The 26187-nt window shown below is 36.8% G+C and overlaps 1 protein-coding gene across 1 annotated transcript in view; it reads left to right on the top strand.

Annotated features, from left to right (window-relative positions):
- The window catches only part of TET1 (tet methylcytosine dioxygenase 1), a 126615-nt gene that overhangs the window by 91667 nt on the left and 8761 nt on the right, over positions 1–26187 (top strand). Inside the window, exons 6-10 of the mRNA XM_030335059.1 lie at positions 7121–7332; positions 12173–12323; positions 16406–16495; positions 18933–19070; positions 21707–22055. Coding sequence (XP_030190919.1) covers positions 7121–7332; positions 12173–12323; positions 16406–16495; positions 18933–19070; positions 21707–22055 — 940 coding nt within the window. The remainder of the gene's footprint in view (positions 1–7120; positions 7333–12172; positions 12324–16405; positions 16496–18932; positions 19071–21706; positions 22056–26187) is intronic.

Genomic DNA, 26187 nt, shown 5'->3' with positions numbered 1-26187 from the left:
ACAGTGGCCTGTTTTTTTGAATCCTTTGGTTTGGCACTTTCCAGAGATCTGCCTGTAGCTTATGTCTTGACCTATGATCTCACTGATTGAGTGGCTCTGTTTTGAAACTTGTCATCCATCCCTATGGACAATGAGCACAAGAATCCCAAGCTTGTATTGAGAATAAAATATACAATATGGAACTTTGGCCAACATCATAGGATTATTTTTAAACTTATGATTTTAAAATAATTTTAGACTTATTCAAAAACTGCAAGAATACTGCAGAATTTCTGTATACTCTACATTTTGCAAATGTAGTTTTCTACCAAATTAGCTTTGCTTTATTTTTCTCTCTCCCTCTCTCTCTTTATTCTCTATTTTTTCTTAATACTTTAAAAGTAATTTGTAAACATGATGCCCTTTTCCCCTAAATACATTGCTATGTTTTTCATAAAAATCAGGATGGTGCGTGGTGCCTGGCTGGCTCAGTTGGTAGAGCATGAGACTCTTGATCTCAGGGTTGTGAGTTTGAGCCCCATGAAGTCTTTAAAAAAAACAAACAAACCAGAATGTTGCCTTATATAACCACAATATAATTAAGAAAGTTTTACATAGCCACAGGACAATTATCAAAACTGATTTAATATTATTGTCTAATCTTTAGGTCTTATATCTAATTATCCTTTATGGAAAAAGACAACATATTTTTTCTTGGGTCTGAATTCAATCCAGGATCACTTATTTATATTTAGTTATTTACCACATCTTTTAACTTAAAAACTTTACAATGAAGTAACTTGTCATGAAATGTCCTAGTCACTTAAAGACCCAAAATGGATCAGAGATTCAAATGTCAGAGTTCAAGCTATGTAATCATTAGTCAAAACATAAAAACATAGTTGTAGGGGCACCGGGGTGGCTCAGTTGGTTAAGCACCCAACCTCAGCTCAGGTCATGATCTCACAGTTCCTGGGTTCAAGCCTTACATCAGGCTCTCTGCTGTCAGCATGGAGCCTGCTTCAGATCTTCTGTCTCCCCCTGCCCTCTCTCCCCTCTCCTGAGCACTCTCTCTCTCTCTCTTTCAAAAATAAACATTTAAAAAATTAACAACAACAATAACAACAAAAAACATAGCTGTAAATCTTTGAGCTTGGATTACACAATTTTTTTCTTAGATAAAACACCAAAAGCACAAGTGACAAGATAAATTGGACTTCATCAAAATTTAAAACTTTTGTGCTTCACACGACTCTAAAGAAAGGTCAAAAAAACAATAAGAATAGAAGAAAATGTTTGCTAAGCAGATGTCTAATGAGCTTGTATAGAGACTATAAGAAAAGAACTCCTAAATATCAATAATAAATGAACAATCCAAACTAAAATGAACAATGTATTTGAACAGACCTTTTTCAAAGAAGATACACAGGTGACCAATAAGCACATGAAAATATGCTCAGCATCATGACTCAGCAGAAAAATGCAAATCAAAGTCAAAATGAGATGCCACTTTACCCTAGAATGCCTATAATTTAAGGACAAGCCGTAACAAGAGTTGTCGAGGATATAGAAATTGGATCCATTTGTACATTCCTAGTGTAATTACAAAATAGATCTTGCACTTTGGAAAATAGTCTGATTATTCCTTTCTTTCTTTCTTTATGTTTATTTATTTAGTGGTGACTGGGTGGCTTGTATGACTCTTGATTGCCTCTCAGGTCATGATCTTACAGTTCATGAGATCAAGCCCTGCATTGGTCTCTGTGCTGACAAAGAGTAGCCTGCTTGGGTTTCTCTCTCTGCCTTTCCCGTGCCCCTCCCCACTCTCTCTCTCTCCCTCTCTCTCTCTCAACAAGGAAATAAATATTTAAAAAATAAATATATTTCTTTTGACAGAGAGCACGCACCCCCCCCTCGTGAGCTGTGGAGGGGCAGAGTGAGGGGGAGAGAGAATCCTAAGCAGGCTCCACACTGTCATTGCAGGGCTTGGTCTCATGAAAACATGTCAACAGAAAAACTTGTTAAATAAATGTTAATCGTAACATCACTCATAACTGCAAAAGTGGAAACAGTCTAAATGGCATGTCCATGCAATGGAATACTTATTTGGCAGTAAAAAGGAATAGACTACCGATAAGTACTACAAACATGAATGAACATAGGCTGAGGAAAAGAAGCCAGATACAAAAGGCCACATGTTAGAGGATTCCATTTATATGAAATGTCCCAAATGAGCAAAGTCCATAGAGGTAGAAAATAGATTTGGGACCGAAGCAGACAGAGGAAGGAGAAAAAAATGGCATGACTTCTAAGGGGTTGGGGAGAGGGTGAACGCTGAGTATACAGTAACCAATGAATTCTGTACTTTAAAAGGATGGACTTCATGGTATTTAAATTATTTTACATATATGACAAGTCGATCATATTTATGAAAACTATTTAAAACATTTTTCATTCAGTTTGTGGTGTGTTTTTAATTACACAAACATTTCCCACAGAAGTTTGTATGTACCATTTACCATTTAAAGTGACTGCCACGTGACCACAGATTCAACAGCTTATAAATTAATAAATCCTTCTACTTTCTAAATGATACAATTCTCGAGAAAAGTTTTAAAATTGGGGCTATTTATACTCATTTAAAATCTTCTTTTGAAATGAGAGTTTTCATCTTAATAGTGTAACTTGTATTTTTTGAAATTTTTGTAAAATGCAACCACATTGGGCTTTTGTGGTTTTTAACCATTCATTCAACAAATATTTGAGCTGAAATTCTATGATCAGGAGCCAAGTGTGCAGTAATAAATCAAAGAGACATGAAATAGTGGCTAATATTAATTAGATCCTAGCTCTGTGTTGCTATACATGGGTTAAGAAACTTGCTAAAGTATCCTGAAGTAGTAAATGACCGCCTTTACAAGTTTTTGCTGTTAATTTTTTTTAATTTTTATTTCTTTTTTGAGAGAGAGAGGGAGAGACAGAGTGCGAGCCTCAGAGGGGCAGAGAGAGGGGAAGACGCAGAATCCAAAGCAGGTTCTTGGCTCCCAGCTGTCAGCACAGAGCCCGACGTTGGGCTCAGGCTCAATCCCACAGACAGTGATGTCATGACCTGAGCCGAAGTCAGCCGCTTAACCGACTGAGCCACCCAGGTGCTCCAGCCTTTCCAGTTTTTTGTTTTAATTTAGGTTAAGGTAGACTTCTTAATTAACTGTAGCATATGTGCAGAAGACTACAGAAATCCTAAGGTCACAGGATTTTTCTCAAGTGAGCACCTTTGTGTAATTGGCTTCTGATATTACTAGCACCTCAAAAGCACTCTTGTCCCCTCTTATCCCCGATTAAAAGTAGCCGCTGTCCTGTCTTCTAACAGTATGGGTTTCTCTTGCCTGTTTCCAACTTCATCTTAATGCAGTCTTACAATAATTATTCTTTCGTCTTATCTTCCTTTATGCACCATTAGAGTTGTAAGGTTAGTTCATGTTTTCTGTAACTGTAAGTCATTCTCATTCTCATTGCTCAGTAGTGTTCTGTTACCATAAATGTTGAAAATGTATGGAGTTATATTCTTCTGGTGATTGACATTTGAGTTGTTTCCAATTTGGGATAATTATGAATATTGGTGAAATCTTTGGGAAATATAAGAATACATTTTTATTTGCTGTACATCTAGAAGTGGAATTGCTAAATTGCAGGGGTGGGGAGGGTGGGGTGTGCATATGTGCAGCTTTGGTTGATAGGAACACACAGTTTTCCAAAGTGGTTATCTCTTTATAGTCACATGACTAACATACAACTCTTCCAGTCGCTCCACATTCTTATCAATACTCGATATTTTCTTTTTCACTGTAGACATTCTAATGGGTGTTTAGTGCCTTTTTTTTAAAGACCTCTTTCCACTTTTTTTATACTATGTTTAAAAAAACATAAAATTTACCATCTTACCCACTTAACCACAGTGGGTTAATTCTTTAGCATTAATATATATTCATATATATTATATATATATATCATATATATATTCATATATATACATTTTCATCTTTCAAATCTGAAACTTTATGCCCATTAAATAACTCCCGATTATCCCATTATCACAGCCACTGGTATCCACCATTCCCCTTTTATGTTTTATGAATTTGACTACTTTAGGTACCTCCTATAACTGGAATCATATAGATTTGCTTTTTTGTGACTGACTTATTTCACTTAACATTGTATCATTAAAGTTCATCCATGTTGTATGTAGCATGTAATAGGATTCGCTTCCTTTTTAAGTCTGGATATTATATAGATATGCCACGTTTTGTTTATCCATTCATCTGTCAGTGGACATTTGAATTGCTTCCACCACTTGGCTATTATGAATAGTGGTGCTATGAACACGCAAATAACTGTTTTAGGCCTTGCTTTCAGTTCTTTCGGATGTAAGCTCCAGAGTGGAATTGTTGGATCACATGGCAGTTCTATTTTTAGTTTTTTGAGGAACTTCCAGACTGTTTTCTATAGCAGTTTTCACTATTTTATCATCACACCAACATATGTGGTGCCTTAAAATTTTCTTACTTTGCTACATGACGAGTAATGTGGAGCATATTTTCATATGCTCATCATCTGTTTGATATTCTCTTGTGTCGAGCCTGTTCAAATCTTTGGCTGGTTTTCTATTGTGTTTTTATTACTCACTTGGAGAAATGTCCTTATATACTTTGGGTAAAAATACTTTATCAATTATGTGTATTATAAATATTTCTCTCACTGTATTGCTTGCCTGTATGCCTTCTTAATCTCTTGCTAGTTAATGTTTTTCATGAACAGACGTACTTAATTATAATATAATCCAAGTTCTTTTTTTTTTTTAAGATTTTATTTTTACATAATCTCTACACCTAACATGGGACTCAAATTTACAACCCTGAGATCAAGAGTTCCATGCTCTACTACATGAGCCAGCCAAGCGCCTGTACAATCCACCTTCTTAATATTTTTCTTTATAGTTATTAAATGTGGTAATCTATTCTAAATTGGTTTTACCTGCTTTAAGGTAAAACCATCTTCATGAAGATGTTTTCTTTCAAAAACGTGTTGTTTTAACTTTCATATTTATATCAACAATATAACTCAAGCTACTTATGTGCAGTAAGGGTCAAGATTCATAATCTGGTAAATCACTTTGCCTTCATTCATTTTCTTGGCCTTTTTTCATCTTTTGCATTTCCATTTGAATTTTGGCACAAGATTGTCAACTTCCACCCAAAACAAAATAAACTCTGATAAGATTTTGCTTGGGATCCCATCACATCTGGAAATCCATTTGGGGAAAATTGGCATCATTATAATAGTGTCTATTCCATGAACATGGTAGTTCTGCATTTATTGAGATCACCTTTAATTTCTTTTAATGTTTTATAGTTTTTATAGACTTACACAGGTATAATACTTGTCTTCCTCCATTTAGACTGCTATGAGAAAATACCAGACTGAGTGGCTTCTATACAACAGAAATATATTTCTCCCAGTTCTGGAGTGTGGAAGTCTCAAATCAGGATGCCAGCATGGGTGGGGGAGGGGGGGATGGGGGGGTGGGGGGAGTCCTCTTCTCTTTGTGTTGTCATATGCATGAAGGTGTTAGGGAGTTCTGTGGTGTCTATTTATAAGAACACTAATCTCACTCATGAGCGCTTCCCCCATGTGACTTAATTACCTCCCAAAGGCCTTACCTTGTAATACCACCACAACTGGGATTCAAGATTTAATATATGGATTTTTGGTGGTCACAAATCTTCATACCATGGCAATACTTAAGCAGCATATTGAACCTAGATCTGAATTTAGAGACTCGTTATGCTTAATTTTCTGATGTTCACTGAATGACATTTGGAGAATCTGAGAAAAGCACAGATAACCATGAATAAATAGCGTTTTAGCATTTCCCATACAAAGACTAGATAAATGTAACTTTGTTCTTTGCTTGAAAACTTGAAAATTATCTGGTATAATTTTGTTTAATACATTATATATCATTTTGTATTTGAGATTATTTGAAAGCAAATGTATTCTTATTTGGCTGTAAAAGGACATATAAGTATAGAAAAAAATTTTAATATAAATAATTGTGTTTAGGGGGAAGGTCCTAAAGCCAACTCTACTCAAGGGATGCCTTGGTAGCAATGATTGTTAACCATCTGGAGTGACAGAAGAAAGTGATATTGGGTAACTAACATCTTAAGAAGTTTCATCTCAAGTTTATGTAATATTATTATAGCAACAGAAATGGGATAATAATTTTGCTGTTCGTTACTCCATTTTGGTCACAGGGGTGGGCACCTTTATCATTTACTGATTATGTGCTGATTAATGTGGTCAGTGTCTCTGCTGTGTAAATTTGTGATTTATGGAGGGAGTTTTAAACAGAATTGGTTGGTTTTATGTCTTGTCAACATTTTTATGTAATGTTTTGGCGTGCACTAGGACCACTGGGCTATATTTTAAATACTTCTGAGACCTTTATACCACCCCATGGGTACGATACAGTGTAAGAAAAATCAATAATTATTCAAAGTTAATTGTTGTATTTTGCATTTACCGTGTCAACTGAACCACCTTAATCTTATAATATGGGTATGCTAGATCCTTGTGATAGCATGGAAAGGTCACAGGAATTTTAGGAGCATTGCTTTATATATTAATTATTCTGTCTAATAAAACCATTCACCCAAGTGCTGAAGTCCATTTTTAATATTGAGGGTCCCTGGTTATTTGCATCTGGCTAGATTTGTCCCGTTGTGGCATTTGTGTAAGAGCAAAACAGTTAGGCTCTTTTCCAGGGAATCCTCTGTTGTCTATTTTGCAATACTGTATCGACAGCGAAAGAAACCACAGATTGCTTTCATCTCCTTTCACAAGTAATAACCACATACCACAGACTCCTGTTCTGCCTGTTGTTTGTTAGTCAAGTAACCTGGGTTACTCTGAGTTGTGTGGAGGCAACTAGTCTAAAAACTAAATAGGCTTCAACCCTTTAAGAAATAGTCATGTTTAAAAAGACCTGAAATGCAATAATACAGAGCTTTAAAACCAATATCCATTGCACTCAAGTTTAGGTTTCTTGTTTTCTATAAACAAATGCACTCTGCTTTTCCAGGTTTTAAGAAGAGGCAGCGATGAAGAAAAAGTTCTCTGTTTGGTTCGGCAGCGCACAGGCCACCATTGTCCAACAGCTGTGATGGTGGTCCTCATCATGGTGTGGGACGGCATCCCTCTCCCCATGGCCGACAGACTGTATACAGAGCTCACTGAAAATCTGAAGTCCTACAACGGTCATCCCACAGACCGAAGATGCACGCTCAATGAAAAGTAATCAAATTTAGTTATTACTGCTTTCCTGTTCAGACCTCTATTATGTAATATTACATTGTTAGTTAACTACCAATGACGTGTATTATATGGGAGAACATAAACTTAGGTATTCTAAAACTAAAAATAATGAAGTGGGGTTTTTTTGTTTTTGCTTTTTCTTTAATAGAAATTTGGTTTCATAGTGAGTTGAGACCCTTTTAGGATATTCTCCTTTGGTTTCATAGTGAGTTGAGACCCTTTTAGGATATTCTCCTTTACTCATTTATTTATTTTTAGTAATCTCTACACCCAACGTGGGGCTCAAGCTCACAATCAAGAGTCTCATGCTCCACCGATTGAGCCCGCCAGTTACCCCATCCTCTTTCTTGTATAATATAATTAATCATACCTATTTTTCTTTTCTGTCTGCATTTTAAGTGGCATTAAAGAACATTTTTCTTTCTTGCAAGTTATATAGTAGTTCACCCATGGTTTCTTTTAGTTCTTGTTGAAATTGTAAATTTTAAAAACCTGAATTTGTGACGTATTTAAAATTTATGCCAGTTGGGGCACCTGGGTGGCTCAGTCTGTTAAGAGTCTGACCTCGGCTCAAGTCATGAACTCATGGTTCGTGGGTTCGGGCCCCACTTCAGGCTCTGCGCTAACAGTGCAGAACCAGTTTGGGATTCTCTATGGCTCTCTCTCTCCCTCGCTCTCTGCCCTGCCCCCACTCACATGCACGTGCTTACTCTCTCAAAATATATAAATAAACTTGAAAATTTATGCTAGTCAATCATGGGAGGAGGAGATCTATTTCTATCATTTTTTCCATTTAAGCCAACTCCAGTTACTAGAGAGTATTTAAAGAAATGTCATTACATGGGGCGCCTGGGTGGCTCACTCAGTTGGGCGTCCGACTTCGGCTCAGGTCATGATCTCGTGGTGAGTTCTAGCCCCGCTTCGGGCTCTGTGCTGACAGCTCAGAGCCTGGAGCCTGTTTTGGATTCTATGTCTCCCTCTCTCTCTGACCCTCCCCCGTTCATGCTCTGTCTCTCTGTGTCTCAAAAATAAATAACATTAAAAAAAAAAAGAAATGTCATTATACAAAATATAAACAAAAATATACGACATCCCCTCTGTAATCTCTACACCCAATGTGGGGCTTGATCTTGGCTTGTGAGTTGGAGCCTACTTAAAAAAAATAAAGAAAAATTAAGAAAAATTCTTTTTTTTTTTTTTCTTTTTCTTTTTTTTTTTTTTTTAAAACCTCATTCTCACATTTCTCAACGTTTATTTATTTTTTGGGACAGAGAGAGACAGAGCATGAACGGGGGAGGGGCAGAGAGAGAGGGAGACACAGAATCGGAAACAGGCTCCAGGCTCCGAGCCATCAGCCCAGAGCCCGACGCGGGGCTCGAACTCACGGACCGCGAGATCGTGACCTGGCTGAAGTCGGACGCTTAACCGACTGCGCCACCCAGGCGCCCCAAGAAAAATTCTTATTGACAGAATAGATGCAAGAATATTTCAATGAACTCTTATCATATATACCCCTCACATAGATTTCATTATTGTTAACAATTTGTAAAATTTGCTTTTTTACACATGCACACAAACCTACTTGGGGTGCCTGGGTGGCTCAGTTGGTTGAGTGACCAACTTCGGCTCAGGTCATGATCTCACCGTTCGTGAGTTCGAGCCCCGCATCGGGCTCTGTGCTGACAGCTCAGAGCCTGGAGCCTGCTTCGGATTCTGTGTCTTCCCTCCCTCTCTGCCCCTCCCCTGCTCACGCACTGTCTGTCTGTCTCTCAAAGAATAAATAACAACAACAACAACAACAAAAAACTACTATTAGTGCTATTTTTATTTTTTAAATTTTTTCTTTCTGGATTATTTGTCAGTTATTTGCAGGCTTGATACCTTTTTCCTGTAAATACTACTCAAGAGTATATTCTAAGAATGACAAAATTCTCTTACATAACTCCTGTACAATAATCAAAAACAGGAAGACTTGGGGCACCTGGGTGGCTCAGTTGGATAAGTGTCTGACTCTTCCTTTCAGCTCAGTTCATGATCTCGCTGGTCTGTAGATTCTAGCCCTGCGATGGACTGTGCACTGACTGTGAAGGGTCTGCTTGGGATACTCTCTCCCTCTCTCTCTGACTTGAGCTCTTTTTCTCAAAAATAAAACATTAACTTTTTTTTTAAATCTCATGCCTTGTCTTTCATTGTATTGATATTTTTGAAGTCCTATTTTTTTTAATTTCATTATTACTTATTTACTTATTTATTTTTTAATTTACATCCAAGTTATTTAGCATATAGTGCAACAATGATTTCAGGAGTAGATTCCTTAATGCCCCTCACCCATTTAGCCCATCTCCCCTCCAGCAAACCTCTATTTGTTCTCCATATTTAAGAGTCTCTTATGTTTTTGTCCCCTTCCCTGTTTTTATATTATTTTGCTTCCCTTCCCTTATGTTCATCTGTTTTGTATCTTAAAGTCCTCATATGAGTGAAATCATATATTTGTCTTTCTCTGACTGACTAATTTCACTTAGCATAATACCCTCTAATTCCATCCATGTAGTTGCAAATGGCAAAATTTCATTCTTTTTGATTGCCAAGTGATACTCCTTTGTGTATATATATCATATCTTCTTTATCCATTCATCCATCAAAGGAAATTTGGGCTCTTTCCATACTTGGCTATTGTTGATAGTGCTGCTGTAAACACTGGGGTGCATGTGTCTCTTCAAAACAGCACACCTGTATCCTTTGGATAAATACCTATAGTAGTGCAATTGCTGGATTGTAGAGTAGTTCTATGTTTAAGTTTTTGAGGAACCTCCATCCTGTTTTCCAGAATGGCTGCACCAGTTTGCATTCCCACCAGCAGTGCAAAAGAGATCCTCTTTCTCCACATCCTCGCCAACATCTGTTGTTGCCTGAGTTGTTAATGTTAGCCATTCTGACTGGGGTGAGGTGATAGCTCATGGTGGTTTTGATTTGTATTTTCCCCTGGTGATGAGTGATGTTGAGCATTTTTCATGTCACTTGGTCATCTGGATGTCTTCTTGGAGAAGTGTCTATTCATGTCTTTTGCCCATTTCTTCACTGGATTATTTCTTTTTTGGTTGGTTTTTGATAAGTTCTTCATAGATTTGGGATACTAACCCTTTATGTGATATGTTGTTTGCAAATATCTTCTCCCATTCTGTCGGTTGCCTTTTAGTTTTCCTGATTGTTTCCTTTGCTGTGCAGAAGCCTTTTATTTTGAGGAGGTCCCAATAGCACATTTTTGCTTTGGTAATAATTTTATAGACAATTGCTCAGTTTGAGTTTGATTGCTGCTTGCTAATGTAATTCAATTGAGAAATTATTGGCAGGACTATCATATTTAGTCCATAAGATAAGGACCTACTTTCATTTCATTTGTCCTATTATCAGTGATATTGACTGTTTGCAAAAGCTCTTGTAGGTCTCACGAACTTCTACATTTCCTGTGTTTTTAATTGTTTAAATAACTGTCAACTTTCAGTGAAACTACAATTTTCTTTCCTTTCCATGTGTCATTTCAATGACATAAATGTGTTATTTATTTTTCTATTTGGCAACGTTAATGTCCTTCTGTAATTTCAAATTTAATCCATTTGCATACCCTTTTTCTTCCTTTTCAAGTTGTTGTAACATTTTGTCATTTTACAATATATCTTCCATCTTGGTAAGAAGATTTAGGGGTACTTAGACGATTCCTCCCCTTCGCAATATCTTAAATGATACTTTTTGTATACTTTCTTATCATACTCAGTGTTACCTTACGTATTAGACATTTTCCTGATGTTTACAATTTAAAAATACTAATAATAGTTTCAAACTTTACATTTCTATATTCTTTTTATTGACTTTTTAAAATATGGGTTTTTGTTTGTATTTTTAATCATTACGTAAGAACTATGCACATACTATTCAAGTTTTGAGGATTATGCAATTAGAAACCAAAGAGTGCTTTTTACCTCCTTGGTTTCGTATCTTTGTATGAATATTGTAATCATTGTCATCCTTACTATTGGGTCTGTTAGGACCTCAGAAATGCCCCCAATGTGATAAAACAACCAAATTACGTTCAGTTCAATTTTTTCATTTATAACCTTAATGAAGACTTTTTAATGGTTTTTTTTTTTTATATTTTATTTATTTTTTGAGAGAGAGAATGCGAGTGGAGGAAGGGCAGAGAAGAGGGGACAGAGGATCTGAAGCAGGTACTGCACTGACAGACTGACAGCAGTGAGCCCGACATGGGGCTTGAACTCACAAACTGCAAGATAATGACCTTAGCCGAAATCAAGAGTCCAATGCTTAACCAGCTGAGCCACCCAGGCGCCCTAATAAAGACCTTCATTAAAATTGAGAGTGATCTCACATGCAAAATATCTTATCCACTGTCAATCCTCAGAGAATTATATCAATGTCAGTTTATAGATGAAGGAGCTAAAGTCCAAAGAGCTAATGAGATACTCTAATTTTCACATCTGATAGGGAACAGATCCAGGATTAAAATCTAGATTCTTTATTTCCTCTCCTTGGACATATCCATATGTATATTTCTGTATAGTTTATTGCTATTTATTTGGATTTCCAATCGTGAGCAAACATTTTAGTTAAAAATTGGCCTATATTCAAGGGCATTTAGCTTTGGGTTGTCAACACTACTTAAGGTAAAATCAGTAATAAAATAGATGTGTTAAAATCAATTCATTAGTCATCTATACTTCTAAAATTATAGGAATCTGAAATGTTCTTTCTGAGGTATTGGCCCGCTTTATCAGTTCATTCCCTTGCAATTATCATCTTACAGTCGTACCTGTACATGTCAAGGAATTGATCCAGAGACTTGTGGAGCTTCCTTCTCTTTTGGTTGTTCCTGGAGTATGTATTTCAATGGATGTAAATTTGGTAGAAGCCCAAGCCCTAGAAGATTTAGAATTGATCCAAGCTCTCCCTTACACGTAAGTGCCCTTTTTTACTTTTAAATTTCACAATGAGTTTATAAGTACATTCCTTAAAATGTTTTTTAAATAGTAAAACAATTAAATATTTTAGAAGTAGAGGAAAAAACAGTAAGAATATATATGTAAATAGTTTAAAATTCTCAATAAATTAGGTAAAGTCTTCATCTCTGAGCCCAAATTACCACTGTCCCTGGCTCCCTCCTCCTTCTCCCCAAACCCCAGAGACAATAATTGTTCAAAGAACCTAGAATTTTATACCCAGCCAAAGTAGGAAAAATAAATAAAACCATTTGCCAACATTTCAAAGACTCAGAAAGTTTACTACCCACAGAACTACTATGAAAGAATTACTAAAGGACGTAATCCAGAAAGAAGATATATGAAACCGGAACCAATCTGTCCGGGACACGAGGCCATGGTGAGCAAAGAAATTAGTCAACCTTACTGTTAAGTTTAAATAAGTTGAGTACTTACATTTTTTTAAATTAAAATAACAACCGATAAGTATAATTCCATACTCTTACCAGCTCAAGGGTGGGTAGGCACTGGGAGGGGGTGGGGCACCTACAGGAACTAAATGTGGTGATGTTTTATGCTTTGTTTGGAGTGGAGATGATTTAGATACCAATTAACTCTAAGATCAGTGTTTTTCAAACTTTGAGCTGTGACCAAGAATAAAAAACATTTTATATTATAAACTGCTATCAATAGATATATGCAAGTAAATAATTAAAACAAAACCTTCAGTAAATAATACTTCATCTTATATGTTAGAGAAGATATTAAAATATTAAAAACTTAATATCTAATTTAATTATAGCGAAGGATCACTGGTATTCACTACAATACTTTTTATAAAATTTCATTGTTCTTTGTTAGATGTGACTTACTAAATTGACTTCATAGCCCTCTACTGAGTCATGACCCACAGCTTGGAAAACACTGCTCTAGAATTTGTCAGAAAAACATATATTTAAGAAAGCATATGTTTAAAAATTTTTTAGATGAATTTAAATAGAATTTTTGCATTTTAAAGTAGTGTGGGGAAAAAATCTTTCTAAGGAAGACAACCTATACATAAATCAGCAAAAGGATTTTTAAAAGTCATTAGAATTCAAGATAAATAGGAAACACAAAATACAACAGCAGGAATGATTCTCAATTATAGCCATAATAAGGTGAATATATCATCTTTCCAAGAACCTCAGAATTAATAATGATCCCTTTAAAGAGGTAAGTGGAATTATTTAGCATTTTTTAGAGTTCCTGTCTGTTGCAATAAAACATGTAAATGATTTTAGTGAGAGAACTATCATTTGCAGATAAAATACCTTAGAAGAAATCTAATAAGTATGTTAGGGGCACCTGGCTGGCTCAGTCTCAAGAGTGTGCAACTCTAGATCTTAGGGTCATGAGTTGAAGCCCCATTGGGTGTAGAGCTTACATTTAAAAATCGAAGAAGTGTATTAGACCTCTAGGGAGAAAATGATAAAATTTACTAAAGGCTATACCTGATCATGGAAAGGTGCTATGTTCAAACATAAGAACACTTGATAATGTGATGTCCATTCTCCCTTAAAATTAATCACTTTTCTTTACAAATATCTTATGATGAAACTCCCTGTGTATAAATACATCAGAGTATTGACATGAGTGTTACATTTTTATTCTACAACATAATAATATTATATGAATCATGATCTTTTTCTATGGTCTTTATAAATAATGAGTAATATCTATATAGTGCTTATAATACAGGAAGAAGCATTTCTCATTCCAGGAACTGACAGAAGGCCAGTATGAAGCTCAGCAGGCAAGAGAGAGTAAGGTGAATGCAGTGGCCTTATATGTCAAACATTTTGGAAGATCATTGAAGGGTTTTAATGAGAATAGTGGTACAATTACCCTTGTCTTTCAAAGGGATCTCTTTAGCTGCTCTTTGAATAATGTATTAAAATTGTTGAAGAGTGTGTTTAGCAAGTTGAGCTAGCTTTAAGAATAAATAGTCCAAGTGCGCCTGGGTGGCTCAGTCAGTTAAGCTTCCAACTTTGGGCTGAGGTCATGGTCTTGCGGTTTGTGAGTTCAATCCCCACATCAGGCTCTATGCTGACAGCTCAGAGCCTGGAGTTGGCTTCGGATTCTGTGTCTCCCTCTCTTTCTGCCCCTCTCCCTTTCACACTCTCTTTCTCTCTCTCTCTCAGAAATAAATAAACATTAAAAAAAAAAAAAAAAAAAGAATAGTCCAGAGAAGGGATAATAGTAACTTGGAATTGGTTGTGACAGAGGACATAGTGGATAGTGGTAGTCTGGAAAGGTTTTCATAATCAGATGGTAGTGCTATTTCTTGACATAAGGTTTCAAAAAGGCAGATTATGAATTCAGTTTGGAACCACTGGGTGAGAGGTTTCTATGGTAAATCCAAGTGGGGATGTCAGGTCAATAATAACAATCTGAAGCTCAAGTGTGATTTCTTGTCCCGATAGTAATTATAACCACAGATGTGGATATGACAGTCCTAGAGATCAGGTTTAGGATGAAAAGAGAAGAGGAATATAGGCTTGAGCCCTGACATGTTAGGACCTGATATGAAGAAACCTCTATATCTGACAAACACATTTGTTCTAATGAAACAGAGTGTCAAGATCCTTACATTATGAATAATGAGACTTACATTTGTAATGGTCACCTATATAAGCTTTATTTAATTTCTGTGGGCCTAATTTATTTCAACATTTCCACACAATAAATATTTCCTGATGACCATATACTCAGTCTAACTTCTGATACTCTTTGTGAATTCATTATCTACCAGTAGTAAAACACAATTACTCCACTTAGTATTTCAGGTGTTACAAAACATAATCAAAATATTTTCAATAGGTACTTAAATCACAATTGTGAAGTTTTCTTCAAATAAATGAAATAATTAATGGGTGAGTATAGTCAAGAAGTTTTTTTAAGGAGGGTCCTGACTTTCCTGACGATATTTATTAAGCTATATTAAGTTTCACATACGTAAGAAAACAGATGAAAGGAACAGAGTAATTTAGATATATGCCAAATAGATAAATTTCTTTTTCAGTGAAAGACTCAACCTAAATCAGTAGGAAACCAAAAAGGTTATTACCACTGATGCTTTTCAGTTGCTCAAATTGGGGTTTGTTAAAGGCACCCAAGAATTAACTTCCTGGGGCAGGTGGGTGGCTCAGTCGTTTACGTGTCTGACTCTTGATTGCAGCTCAGGTCTTCATCTCAGGGTCGTGAGTTCAAAACCCACATTGGGCTCCATGCTGGTTGTGGAGCCTACTTTAAAAAAAGAAAAGAAAAAGAATTAACTTCCTATGTCTATACTGTGTGTGGCTTTGGCTTTTATAATCTGATACGTATCCACATGAAGGTCTTTCTGTGTTCTTGGCATCCATCAAATCTGAAATGAAGCAAAAGCCTTGAGCCTCCTTAATTCTTCCTTTCATCCTTGCTCTCAGTTTCCCTTCCATAGTCTTCCTTGGATGCGATTGATCATTTATCAAGTCTTTGATTTGATTTAGAATACAATCCTCTCTGAAAAATATCACAGTGCTCTTTCAACTATTGTTTCCAAAGTCTCCTTTTGTGTTGGATACCTCATACTGTCATCAGTGACATTTTTAATGGAGACTCTTGTTAAAGACTGTTCTCCTTTGAAGTCTTCCATGTTTCTTCCATCAGTAGCAATCCAGATTCTTGATATGGTGTCAAGGCTCCTTACAGTCCTACTTGATTTAAGTGCCCAGTACTGCTAAATAAATATAAAATACGGTTCTTGTATTTATGTTTAGCAACGTGAGCAGTTTTACACCTTATCTCTAACACCATTTACATTTCTAACTCACTTACAACATAGTTAAACCATAACAATGACTAAGGCTTTCAATTTTATAAAAAAACAACCCATTTTATTTTCTGTGGTATCTCTTTTATTAGGGTAAGTATGAATTGTGCATCAACCACACATCAGCAATGATTTATGACTCTTTTTCACACACCTAAAACTTGTATGTCATTATGAAACAACTTTTATGGACTGTCTTTTCCTATAGGAAAAAAACCTTGAAGATAATTTACAGAGTTTGGCTACACGATTAGCTCCAATTTATAAGCAGTATGCTCCAGTTGCTTACCAAAACCAGGTATGTTTGGGGACCAGATGCAGTACTCTTGAACATGGTTATCTATCTTTATAGAACAACTTCAAAAATTATCTAGCCTGGGGGTGCCTAGCTGGCTCAGATGGCAGAACATGTGGCTCTTGATCTCAGGGTTGTGAGTTCAAGCCCCACATTGGGTGTAGAGATTACTGTAAAGAAACATTTTTTTCTATTTTTTAATTAAAAAAATATGTATATTTATCTGTCTTTAAAAACTTCCTGTTATGACAGTTGAATTAAATTAAAATTCCAGAGTGACAGAATTCTGGTTATTTCTAGAAATATAATTTATAAAAGCAGAAATGCATGATTGATTCTACACAAGAAAATTCATCAGTCCAGTATACTGAATATATTAATAGAACAAATGACAAAAACCACATAATCTCTCTGTATAAAGACATTTGACAAAAGCTAACACTTTCATGATTAAAACAGTCATCAAAATAGAAATAGAAGTGAATTGGCTCAACCTGATACAGGACATCTATAACCACCCAAAGCTAATATCATAATCATGATAAAAGACTAAAACATTTTTTGCTTTATATGTGGAACAAGACAAGAATATCTACTCTCAGGGTGCCTGAGTTGCTTAGTTAGTTGATCCTCTGATTCTTAACTTTGGCTCAGGTCATGACCCCATGGTTTTTGTGATTGAGCCCTGAGGTGGGCTGACAGTGTGGAGCCTGCTTGGAATTTTGTCTCTGCCCCCCACCCTCTGCAAAATAAAGAAATAAACTTAAAAAAAAAAAAAAAAGAATATCTACTCTCACCATTTCTATTAAACACTTTGCTGAAGGTTCTATTAAGGACAACTGAAAGAAATTCAAAATTTTAAAATTTTGTGCTTCAAAGGACATCATCCACAAATTAAAGGAGGAGCACCTGGGTGGCTAAGCTAGTTGAATGTCTGACTCTTGATATTGGCTTAGGTCACGATCTCCCAGTTTGTGGTTCGAGCCCCATGTTGGGCTCTGTGCTACAGGCATGGAGCTTGCTTGGGCTTCTCTCTCTCCCTTTCTCTCTCTGCCTCTCTCCCAATCATTCTCTCTCTCTCTCTCTCCCCCTCTCTCTCTCCCTTTCTCTCTCTCTCTCTCTCTCAAAATAAATAAATTTAAAAAAAGAAAAGAAAAGAAATGAGGGTTGAGGGAAGCAGGGAGTTGATCAGAGGGTACAAACTTCCAGCTAGCTATAAGATAAATACAATCTGGGCATCTATTGCACAGCATTGAGGCTATAATTTAATTAACAATACTATATTATATACTTACAAGTTTTTAAGAGATCTTCAATTATCACTACACACACAAAATAAACCTCATAGTGTTAAGGGATTGAGATGTTACCTAACCTTCCTGTGGCAATCCTTTTGCAATACACACATGTGTGCAGTCATCACAAGGTGGAAAATACGTTGTAAATATCTTTTAAAAGTTTGTTTATTTTTGACAGAGTCTGCGACACTGGGGGAGGTGCAGAGAGAGGATCCAAAGTGTGCTCTGCACTGACAGCAGAGAGCCCAATGCAGGGCTCAAACTCAGGAACCGAGAGAGAGAGTTGGGGAAGGGCAGAGAGAGAGAGGGAGACACAGAATCCAAAGCAAGCTCCAGGCTCCAAGCTGTCAGCACAGAGCCCTACGCGGGGCTTGAACCCACAAACCGCGAGATCATGCCCTGAGCCAAAGTTAGATGCTTAACTGACTGAGCCACCCAGGCACCATAGAATTTCATTCCATTTTAAGGCTCAATAGCATTTCATTGTGTGTATTTACCCAGGCACCCCAATATCTTTTTATCTTAAACATAACCAGAGACCTATGGTCTATATTTCTTAAATCTTCATTTGTATTGTCATGAATAACATCCTTTCTGTTAAATTCAACTTTTCATTTTAAAAAGAGTTATAGGGACACATGGGTGGTTCAGTCGCTTAAGCGTCTGACTCTTGATCTCAGGGTCTTAAGTTGGAGCCCTGCCTGAAGCCTACTTTAAAAAATTAATAATAATAACAATAAAATAAAATAGTTGTAAATTCATTTTTTATACTGGTTTATGAATACATGTATATTTATAGACCTTGAGGACTCTTCCCACATAATTAATGCACTATGTTCGTCTCTCTTCCTAATGGAATAAATTAGGCTTGCTCTGCTTGTTTATTCACCAGCAGCAGGTATTTTTATCATCCTACCATCAGTCACAGCCAGGGATTTGCATTTTACTTTGTGTACTATCAGACTCTTCCTCCTGAATGTTTCTGAGCTACACATCCACTACTTTAATGCACTATGGTCATAAATATCTGAAATTGCAATGTGTCATTAGTGTAAGAGCCTGGTCAGGAAGTGACTTTTATTCTTTACTGAAGGTGATTCTTCCTGTCTCTCACAACTGTGTGTCATACATTTCTTTTTTAGGTAGAATATGAACATGTTGCCCGAGAATGTCGGCTTGGCAGCAAAGAGGGTCGTCCTTTCTCTGGGGTCACTGCTTGCCTAGACTTCTGTGCCCATCCCCACAGGGACATTCACAACATGAATAATGGAAGCACTGTGGTATGTACATAGATGGCTTTTGATTCTAAAAGCTCCATCTCTGTGTGGTTAGGCTGAATATGATTACTGTTAAAAATTTTATTTTAGGGGCCCCAGGCTGACTCCGTCAGAGGAGCACATGACTCTTGTTCTCAATATCATGGGTTCCAGCCCACGTTGGGTGCAGAGATGAATTAAATTTTAAAAATCATATTTTATGTTCTGTCTCACATAGTATATACATCAATAGCATTTACGTTATTGTCCAAGTCCTTCCACAAAGTTACAGAACTGGCCTTAAATATTTTTTGAAGGTCTTGAATCTTATATTTAATTGTGGTGTGTTTGCTAGCAGGTAGGAGCACTCTTGTATGCTCTCAAACTGATAGGTAGGAAGTTAAGCAATTTATCGGTTCTCTTTTTTTGCCTTCTGGGTACCAAAGGGTTTTTGTGATGGAATTATCCCAAATGTCTCGTTTTCTTGTTCATGTTTGTTCTTAATACCAGTATGTATGTATAAAGTTCCATTAATATTCCAGAATTATCAGAAATATTTGCATTTCAGTGCTCATACTTATGTTTACAGCCATGAAAAGAATTGTACGCCCATAGCGTGAAGTCAATTAAGAAATACTTAAATTAGGTAAAAGACCCTGAGAAAAATCACACAGTTATCTTTTTTAAATGAAATGGATTTGGTTCAAGTCATTATCTCCTCACCTAGTAAAACAAGAGATTAATATGGAGTGATTTCCTCTGTTTTTGCATGACACCAGTCTGGTTGGCCCCATATAAGACATAGCTACAGTCCCTTACACTGTGACTAGAAGGACACAATCTAATCCGTCAAAAGGCAGCCTTCCCTCCTTGTTTAGCCAGTGAAGTCTATGACTGATAGAATTAAGGAGCCAAAAAAAAATTTTTTTTTTTTTTTGCATTATCATTCCTCTCCACTGTCGTTGACTATAGTCTTTGAGACAAATGTTATTTTCAAAGTTGAAATAGTAGAAATCTGTCCAGGTGAATCGTGGCCACAGTGTGGTTTGTTGTCACTGCTTGGCTAGTGCTTGGCTAGTCACTTTACTTGAATTGCTTCATGACACAGTATCCATGATCAGGGTGAATTAGGTTCAGTCAAACTGGATTTTGGTTCCTCTTCTTCTTGTGCTTCTCTTGTGTATCATTCAGTGTGGCCTCTTCTCCTCTGCTGTCATTGCTCATGCAATGAGGCTTGTACCTAGAACTTGCCCTGACTCCAAAGTTCTGCATTTCTGAAACCCTGGAATCTTGACCTTCAGCTACCAACTCACTTGCCTCCCTGTCTGCTGCCTCAGTCTTTCTAATTATGCTCCTTGTATCTTGTCTCCTCGGCCCCTTCTTAGTGTCCCGGTGAACAAATACACCGCTTAAACATTTATTGATGCAAGAGTCTAATTTTTTTTAAGAGTCTAATTTTTAACATGATTACTTTAAATTATTCACAAATTACACCCAAGAGACCTTAGTATTTCAAGTCTTGCCGGTAAACGTGACTATAGATACTGAGAAAATAAAACTAAGTTTATCTTTCTTTACCATCTGTATTCATCAAGTTCTGTCAACCTTACAATCTGGAAATTTTTCATAAGTAATCCCCCTCTACCCAATGAATGTGTCATTATTTAAATAGTTAAGAAATATGGTAATATATAGGCTAAAATAATATCTTAATAGTTAATATTTATTATGAAAGCTGTGGACAGTCCAGTAAACATTCCTTAACTTGGACAATGGAGTAAGATGAAATATAACAAAAAGACCTAGTATTTAAAATATTACAGGAGTGCCTGGCTGACTCAGCCAGTAGAGCATGCAACTGTTGATCTCTTTGTCATGAGTTCAAGCCCACATCGGGGATAGAGTTTACTTGTGTGGTTTTGTTCTGTTTTGTTTTCAGTTTTATGTATTCACTTTGAGAGGGAGAGAGTGCAAATGGGCAAGGGGCAGAGAAAGAAAGAGAGAGAGAATCCCAAGCAGGCTCTGCACTGTCAGGGCAAAGCCCCATGTGGGGCTTGAACCCATGAACCATGCGATCGTGACCTGAGCCAAAGTCGGATGCTGAACCAACAGAGCCACCCAGGCACCCCAACAGAGTTTACTTTTTAAAAATATTATATTCTCAAAAATAAAGAAATAAACATTTAAAAAATTTTTAAACAAGCACCTCAGTGGCTCAGTTTAGTGTCTGACTCTTGGTTTTCGCTCAGGTCATGAGCTCACAATCCATGGGTTCAAGCCCCACCTCAGGCTCTGTGCTGATGGCGCAGAGCCTATCTATGATACGGTCTCTCTGCCCCTCCCCTGCTCTCTCTCTCTGTCTCTTTCTCTCTCTCAAAAATAAATAAACATTATAAATATTATAAAATACATAAACGTGCATAATATGTACTTATAAGATCAACTCAAAAGTATGCTGGTCTGCTTACAGATAATTGATAAATTACTAGAATTGAAGAATGTTGAGTGGCTTGATGTATATTAGTTGTGCAAAATTAATATACCAGCAGGAACCAATGGAACATAAAATGGGAACATAGATCCCTTTCACAGTGGCAACAATTAGAAGGTAGAAATAACTCTGAATGTGCAGGACCTATTTCATGTTTTCTTTCTGTCAGGTTTGTACTTTAACACGAGAGGATAATCGCTCCTTGGGGGTTATTCCTCAAGATGAGCAGCTGCATGTGCTACCGCTCTACAAACTCTCAGACACAGATGAGTTTGGCTCTAGTGAAGGAATGGAAGCCAAGATCAAATCTGGGGCCATCGAGGTGCTCACACCCCGCCGTAAAAAAAGAACACGTTTCACTCAGCCTGTTCCTCGTTCTGGGAAGAAAAGGGCAGCAATGATGACAGAAGTTCTTGCACATAAGATAAGAGCTGTGGAGAAGAAATTCATTCCTCGAATCAAGCGGAAGAATAACTCGACCACAAACAATAGCAAGGCTTCATCGCTGTCGCTTTTAGGTGAGGCCTATGGATGCTGCTGAGTCTCTGTGCAACTCCCACTAGCCAAAGTGTTGGGACTTTCCCTTGCACCCCACTTCCCCTGTCCTTTATCCTTGCTGCTCTCTTAGGAATGAGGCATTATGAAAACAAAACACAGCAAAAAACAACTTTAGATCAGATGTTAATTCAATTAGGTAATTATTCTTAAATCTCACTTGTTTCTAATACATGTTGCTTTAGAGTTCAAAATAAGACACTGAATCCATACATGTACACAATTTCTACATACTTTCCAAAACTAAAAGTCAACAAAAAAGTGACCCATCAGTATTTCTTGGTATTTTTTCTATTTATGCTTTAAGAAAACAAACAGAAACCTGTTTTTCTTGTTTGGTCCCATCTACTTTGAAGCCCTACTCCTTCTTGGAACTTGGGAAATGACATCACTTCCTTGAAGTCTTCCTTGGTCACATTTAGCATCAAATACAAGTAATCCAGTCAACAAATATTACTGAGTACCACTTTGTGCTGTTCTGGGGGTTGGAAAGTGAGCAGTGAAAGAGGAGAGAGAGCTCTGTGAGAGAATTCTATCTGGATATGGTTGTCAGAAAGCTATTTGTTGAGAATGGAGCATTTGAGTAAAGTCCTTAGGCCAATAAGAACCCTTAGTGTTTTTATTGGGAGAAATAGCATTCTACGCAGAGGAAATGGCAAATGTAAAGATCAGGGGACAAGAGGTTACCTTGAATACTTTATGCAAGCAAAGAGGCCAGTGTGGCTGAAGCAGAGCATGAAATGGGGAGAGGAGTAAGAAATAGATTGGAGAGGGAAGAGGGGTGTTGGAGCGTTTCATCTCGGGCTTTGTTGACTGCTGTAAAGATATCAGCATTTAGTGAGTGAAAGGAAGGCTACTGGAGATTTCAGAATAGAGAGGGGCTGGGGCACCTGGCTCGCTCATTTGGTGGAGCATTTTACTATTGATCTTGGGGTTGTAAGTTCAAGCCCACGTTGGGTGTGAGGTTACTTAAAAGTAAAGTCTTAAAAAAAAACATAGAGATGGTGTATGATGTGACTCAAACTTAACATTCTGCTTACTGGGTTGAACTAGAAACCAGTAGATGGAACAGAAAAGTAGGGTAATGGTAAAGAAAAGGCTACATCCTAACAGCTCAAGAAAAAGGTGATGGAGCTTGAACCAGACTGGCTAATGAGGACATGAGAGATGCCTGGTTCTGGATCTGTTTTCAAGGTAGAGTCAACAGGATTTCTGAAAAATCTGAATTGTGGACAAAAAAAAGTCTCACTGTTTACCCTGGTGTTATTGGTCTGGAGTGACTGGAAAGATGGGGAAATCACCAAGAATCATGAGAAATGGGAAAGAACAAATTCTGAGGGAGATCAGAAGCTCACTTCTGGACCTGTCAAGTTTAAGACACCTGTCAGATAACCGTTAGGTAAACAGTTGAATAAGAGTGTAGTTCAAAGAAAAGATTTTGGCTGGAGGTATAACTTAGGAAGTCAGCTGCATAGAGATAGAATTTCAAAGCCTGAGAGTAAATGAAATCACAGAGAACTAAAGGAGGTAGAAGAAGTCCTGGGAATTCCCAATTTGTACAGGCTTCAGAGATGAACACAGTCTTGGAAGGTCTGGTGAGGTATTAATGGAACTCTAAGAGTATATGCAGTGTTTCAAGGAGGGAGTGATCAACCATGTCAAGTGAGATGAAAACTGAAGTTTCACTCTGAGTTTTACAGGCGGTGGGAGGTCCTGCTTGAGCATTATTGAAGTAGATTGCTGGCAAAATGGGAGAGAAATGGAGAGATTCTTGTGCTTGGTTATAAAGGGAATCAGTTGAATGCAGTGAAGTTTTAAAGGTTGAGAGGTTTTTTTCTTAAATGGAAAAATGTTTTAAAGGTATAGAGTGAGTGAATTATTTAATGAATCTCACTTCCCTCAATAATAAATTGCAGAACTCACATCATATTATCTTATCAATTACTTCATCAGTATGTCATTAAACAATAAGTAATTTTTATAACCGCAATACCTAAAACAAACAAATCAAATATTGTTTTCATACCAATCAGTGTTCAAATTGCTCCGTTTGGGGTGCCTTTGTGACTCGGTAGGAGAACCACCTGACTCTTGATCTCAGGGTTGTGAGTTCAAGCCCCACATAGGTATGGCATGGTGCCTACTTCAAAACAAAACCAAAAAAATGCTCCATTTTTCTCCTAAATGATTTTTCTTCTGTTTTTCATTTTGTTTTGTTTAAAAAAAATTTTTTTTAATGTTTTTACTTATTTTTGAGACAGAGAGAGGCAGAGCATGAGCAGGGGAGGGGCAGAGAGAGAGGGAGACACAGAATCCGAAGCAGGCCCCAGGCTCTGAGCTGTCAGCACAGAGCCTGACGCGGGGCTCGAACTCACAGACTGAGATCGTGACCTGAGCCGAAGCTGGATGCTTAACCGACTGAGACACCCAGGCGCCCCACATTTTGTTTTGTTTAAATTATTATCCAAACAAGGTCACACGTTATAGTTATTTGATGTCTCCTAAACCTTTTTTATTTAAGCTTGCTTTTCCAATTTTTCTTTTCTCTTTTTTTCATATAGCCAAAACCATTGTCCTGTGGAGACAAATTCAGCTTCCACTTTAAAAACACTATTTAAAGACCACTGTCCAATTTGAACACTCTTGTTTCTTCACATCAGGAAATATATAGCGTCCAGTGATATCTCTTTTTTATGATGTTAAGACTGATCCATGGTCCAGGTGTTGTCAATGGGAATCACTGATCATAACATTCCCTATGAACTTTTTACCCAATCATTTTAGAAACACTTAATATCATATTATATATATATATATATATATATATATATATATATTTTTTTTTTTTTTTTTTTTTTTTTAGTATTTGTTTATTGTTGAGAGACAGAGAGAGACAGAGCACGAGCAGGAGAGGAGCAGAGAGAGAGGGAACACAGAATCCGAATCAGGCTCCAGGCTCTGAGCTGTCAGCACAGAGCCTGACGCAGGGTTCAAACCCATGAACCATGTGATCATGACCTGAACCAAAGTCGGGCGCTTAACCGACTGAGCCACCCAGGTGCCCTCATATTCTATATTCTTTATTACATGAGCAGCAACAAAGTCCACCATTCTTCCATTTGGTGGTTGATCTTCTTTTACAAAGAAATATTGCCCTTACCAATAACTTGTTAATGCTGAGATATGGTTCATGTAGGGAAATTAGAATAAATGCTTGGCTATTTGCCTTTATTCACCGGTTTTTAGAATACAAGTTAGTTCCTAAGCAATTTCCAGTGTGTTCAGTTTTTTTTAATTTAGTGTCTTTTGGATCTCAAAATTTTTCAATTTTTATTATTTTATTACTAGTATTTTTATTATTATTTATAGTTCATATTTCAGTGCATATTAAATAGGGTTTTTATTCCTAACTAAATATGAAAAATGCTTTAAAAATCTTCAAATTGAAACCAAAAAATCCTCAAATTGTTCAATCTTTGATCAGTAGAAACCCATCATGCTGGCTTCTGAATTTTTTTGTCATGACCTCGATTGCCTTTGATAGTTTCCTTAGCTTCCAACACGATGTTCCAGGCTTGTTTTATATAACACTGCCCCATATATAAATTCAGCCATCTCTCCAAGGAGCCCGAGGGAACAAAATACACCATGAATTTGTATTCAACTTTACTCAACTATAGAATTACGGGGTATTCCTTAACTTGTTTGATTTTTTTCATATTTACAACAAGAGTTTGCTTATTTATTTTTTGTAAGATGAGAGAAATGACAGAGCAGGCATTTATACAAGGCTAAGAAAAATTTAATAGAGAGATAGTGAAGAGGCAAGATGGGGAGAATTAGGATAAGTTTGTTTGAATATAGCTCCATTTTACAGACACTTATTTTGGATTTTTTTTAAGATTCACATACCTGATTCCATACTGCCTGTAAGCAGCATTTCTACCAACTTTATCTTTGTGTCATTCCCCAGTAGCATCTTTACATGTTATGTTTTTTTTTTAATTTTTTTTTTTAATGTTTATTTCTTTTTGAGACAGAGAGAGACAGAGCATGAACAGGGGAGGGTCCGAGGGAGGGAGACACAGAATCTGA

This window comes from Lynx canadensis, chromosome D2, assembly GCF_007474595.2.
Source record: "Lynx canadensis isolate LIC74 chromosome D2, mLynCan4.pri.v2, whole genome shotgun sequence".
In the NCBI taxonomy this organism is placed as follows: domain Eukaryota; kingdom Metazoa; phylum Chordata; class Mammalia; order Carnivora; family Felidae; genus Lynx; species Lynx canadensis.
This window is presented reverse-complemented; position numbering and strand designations above follow the sequence as displayed.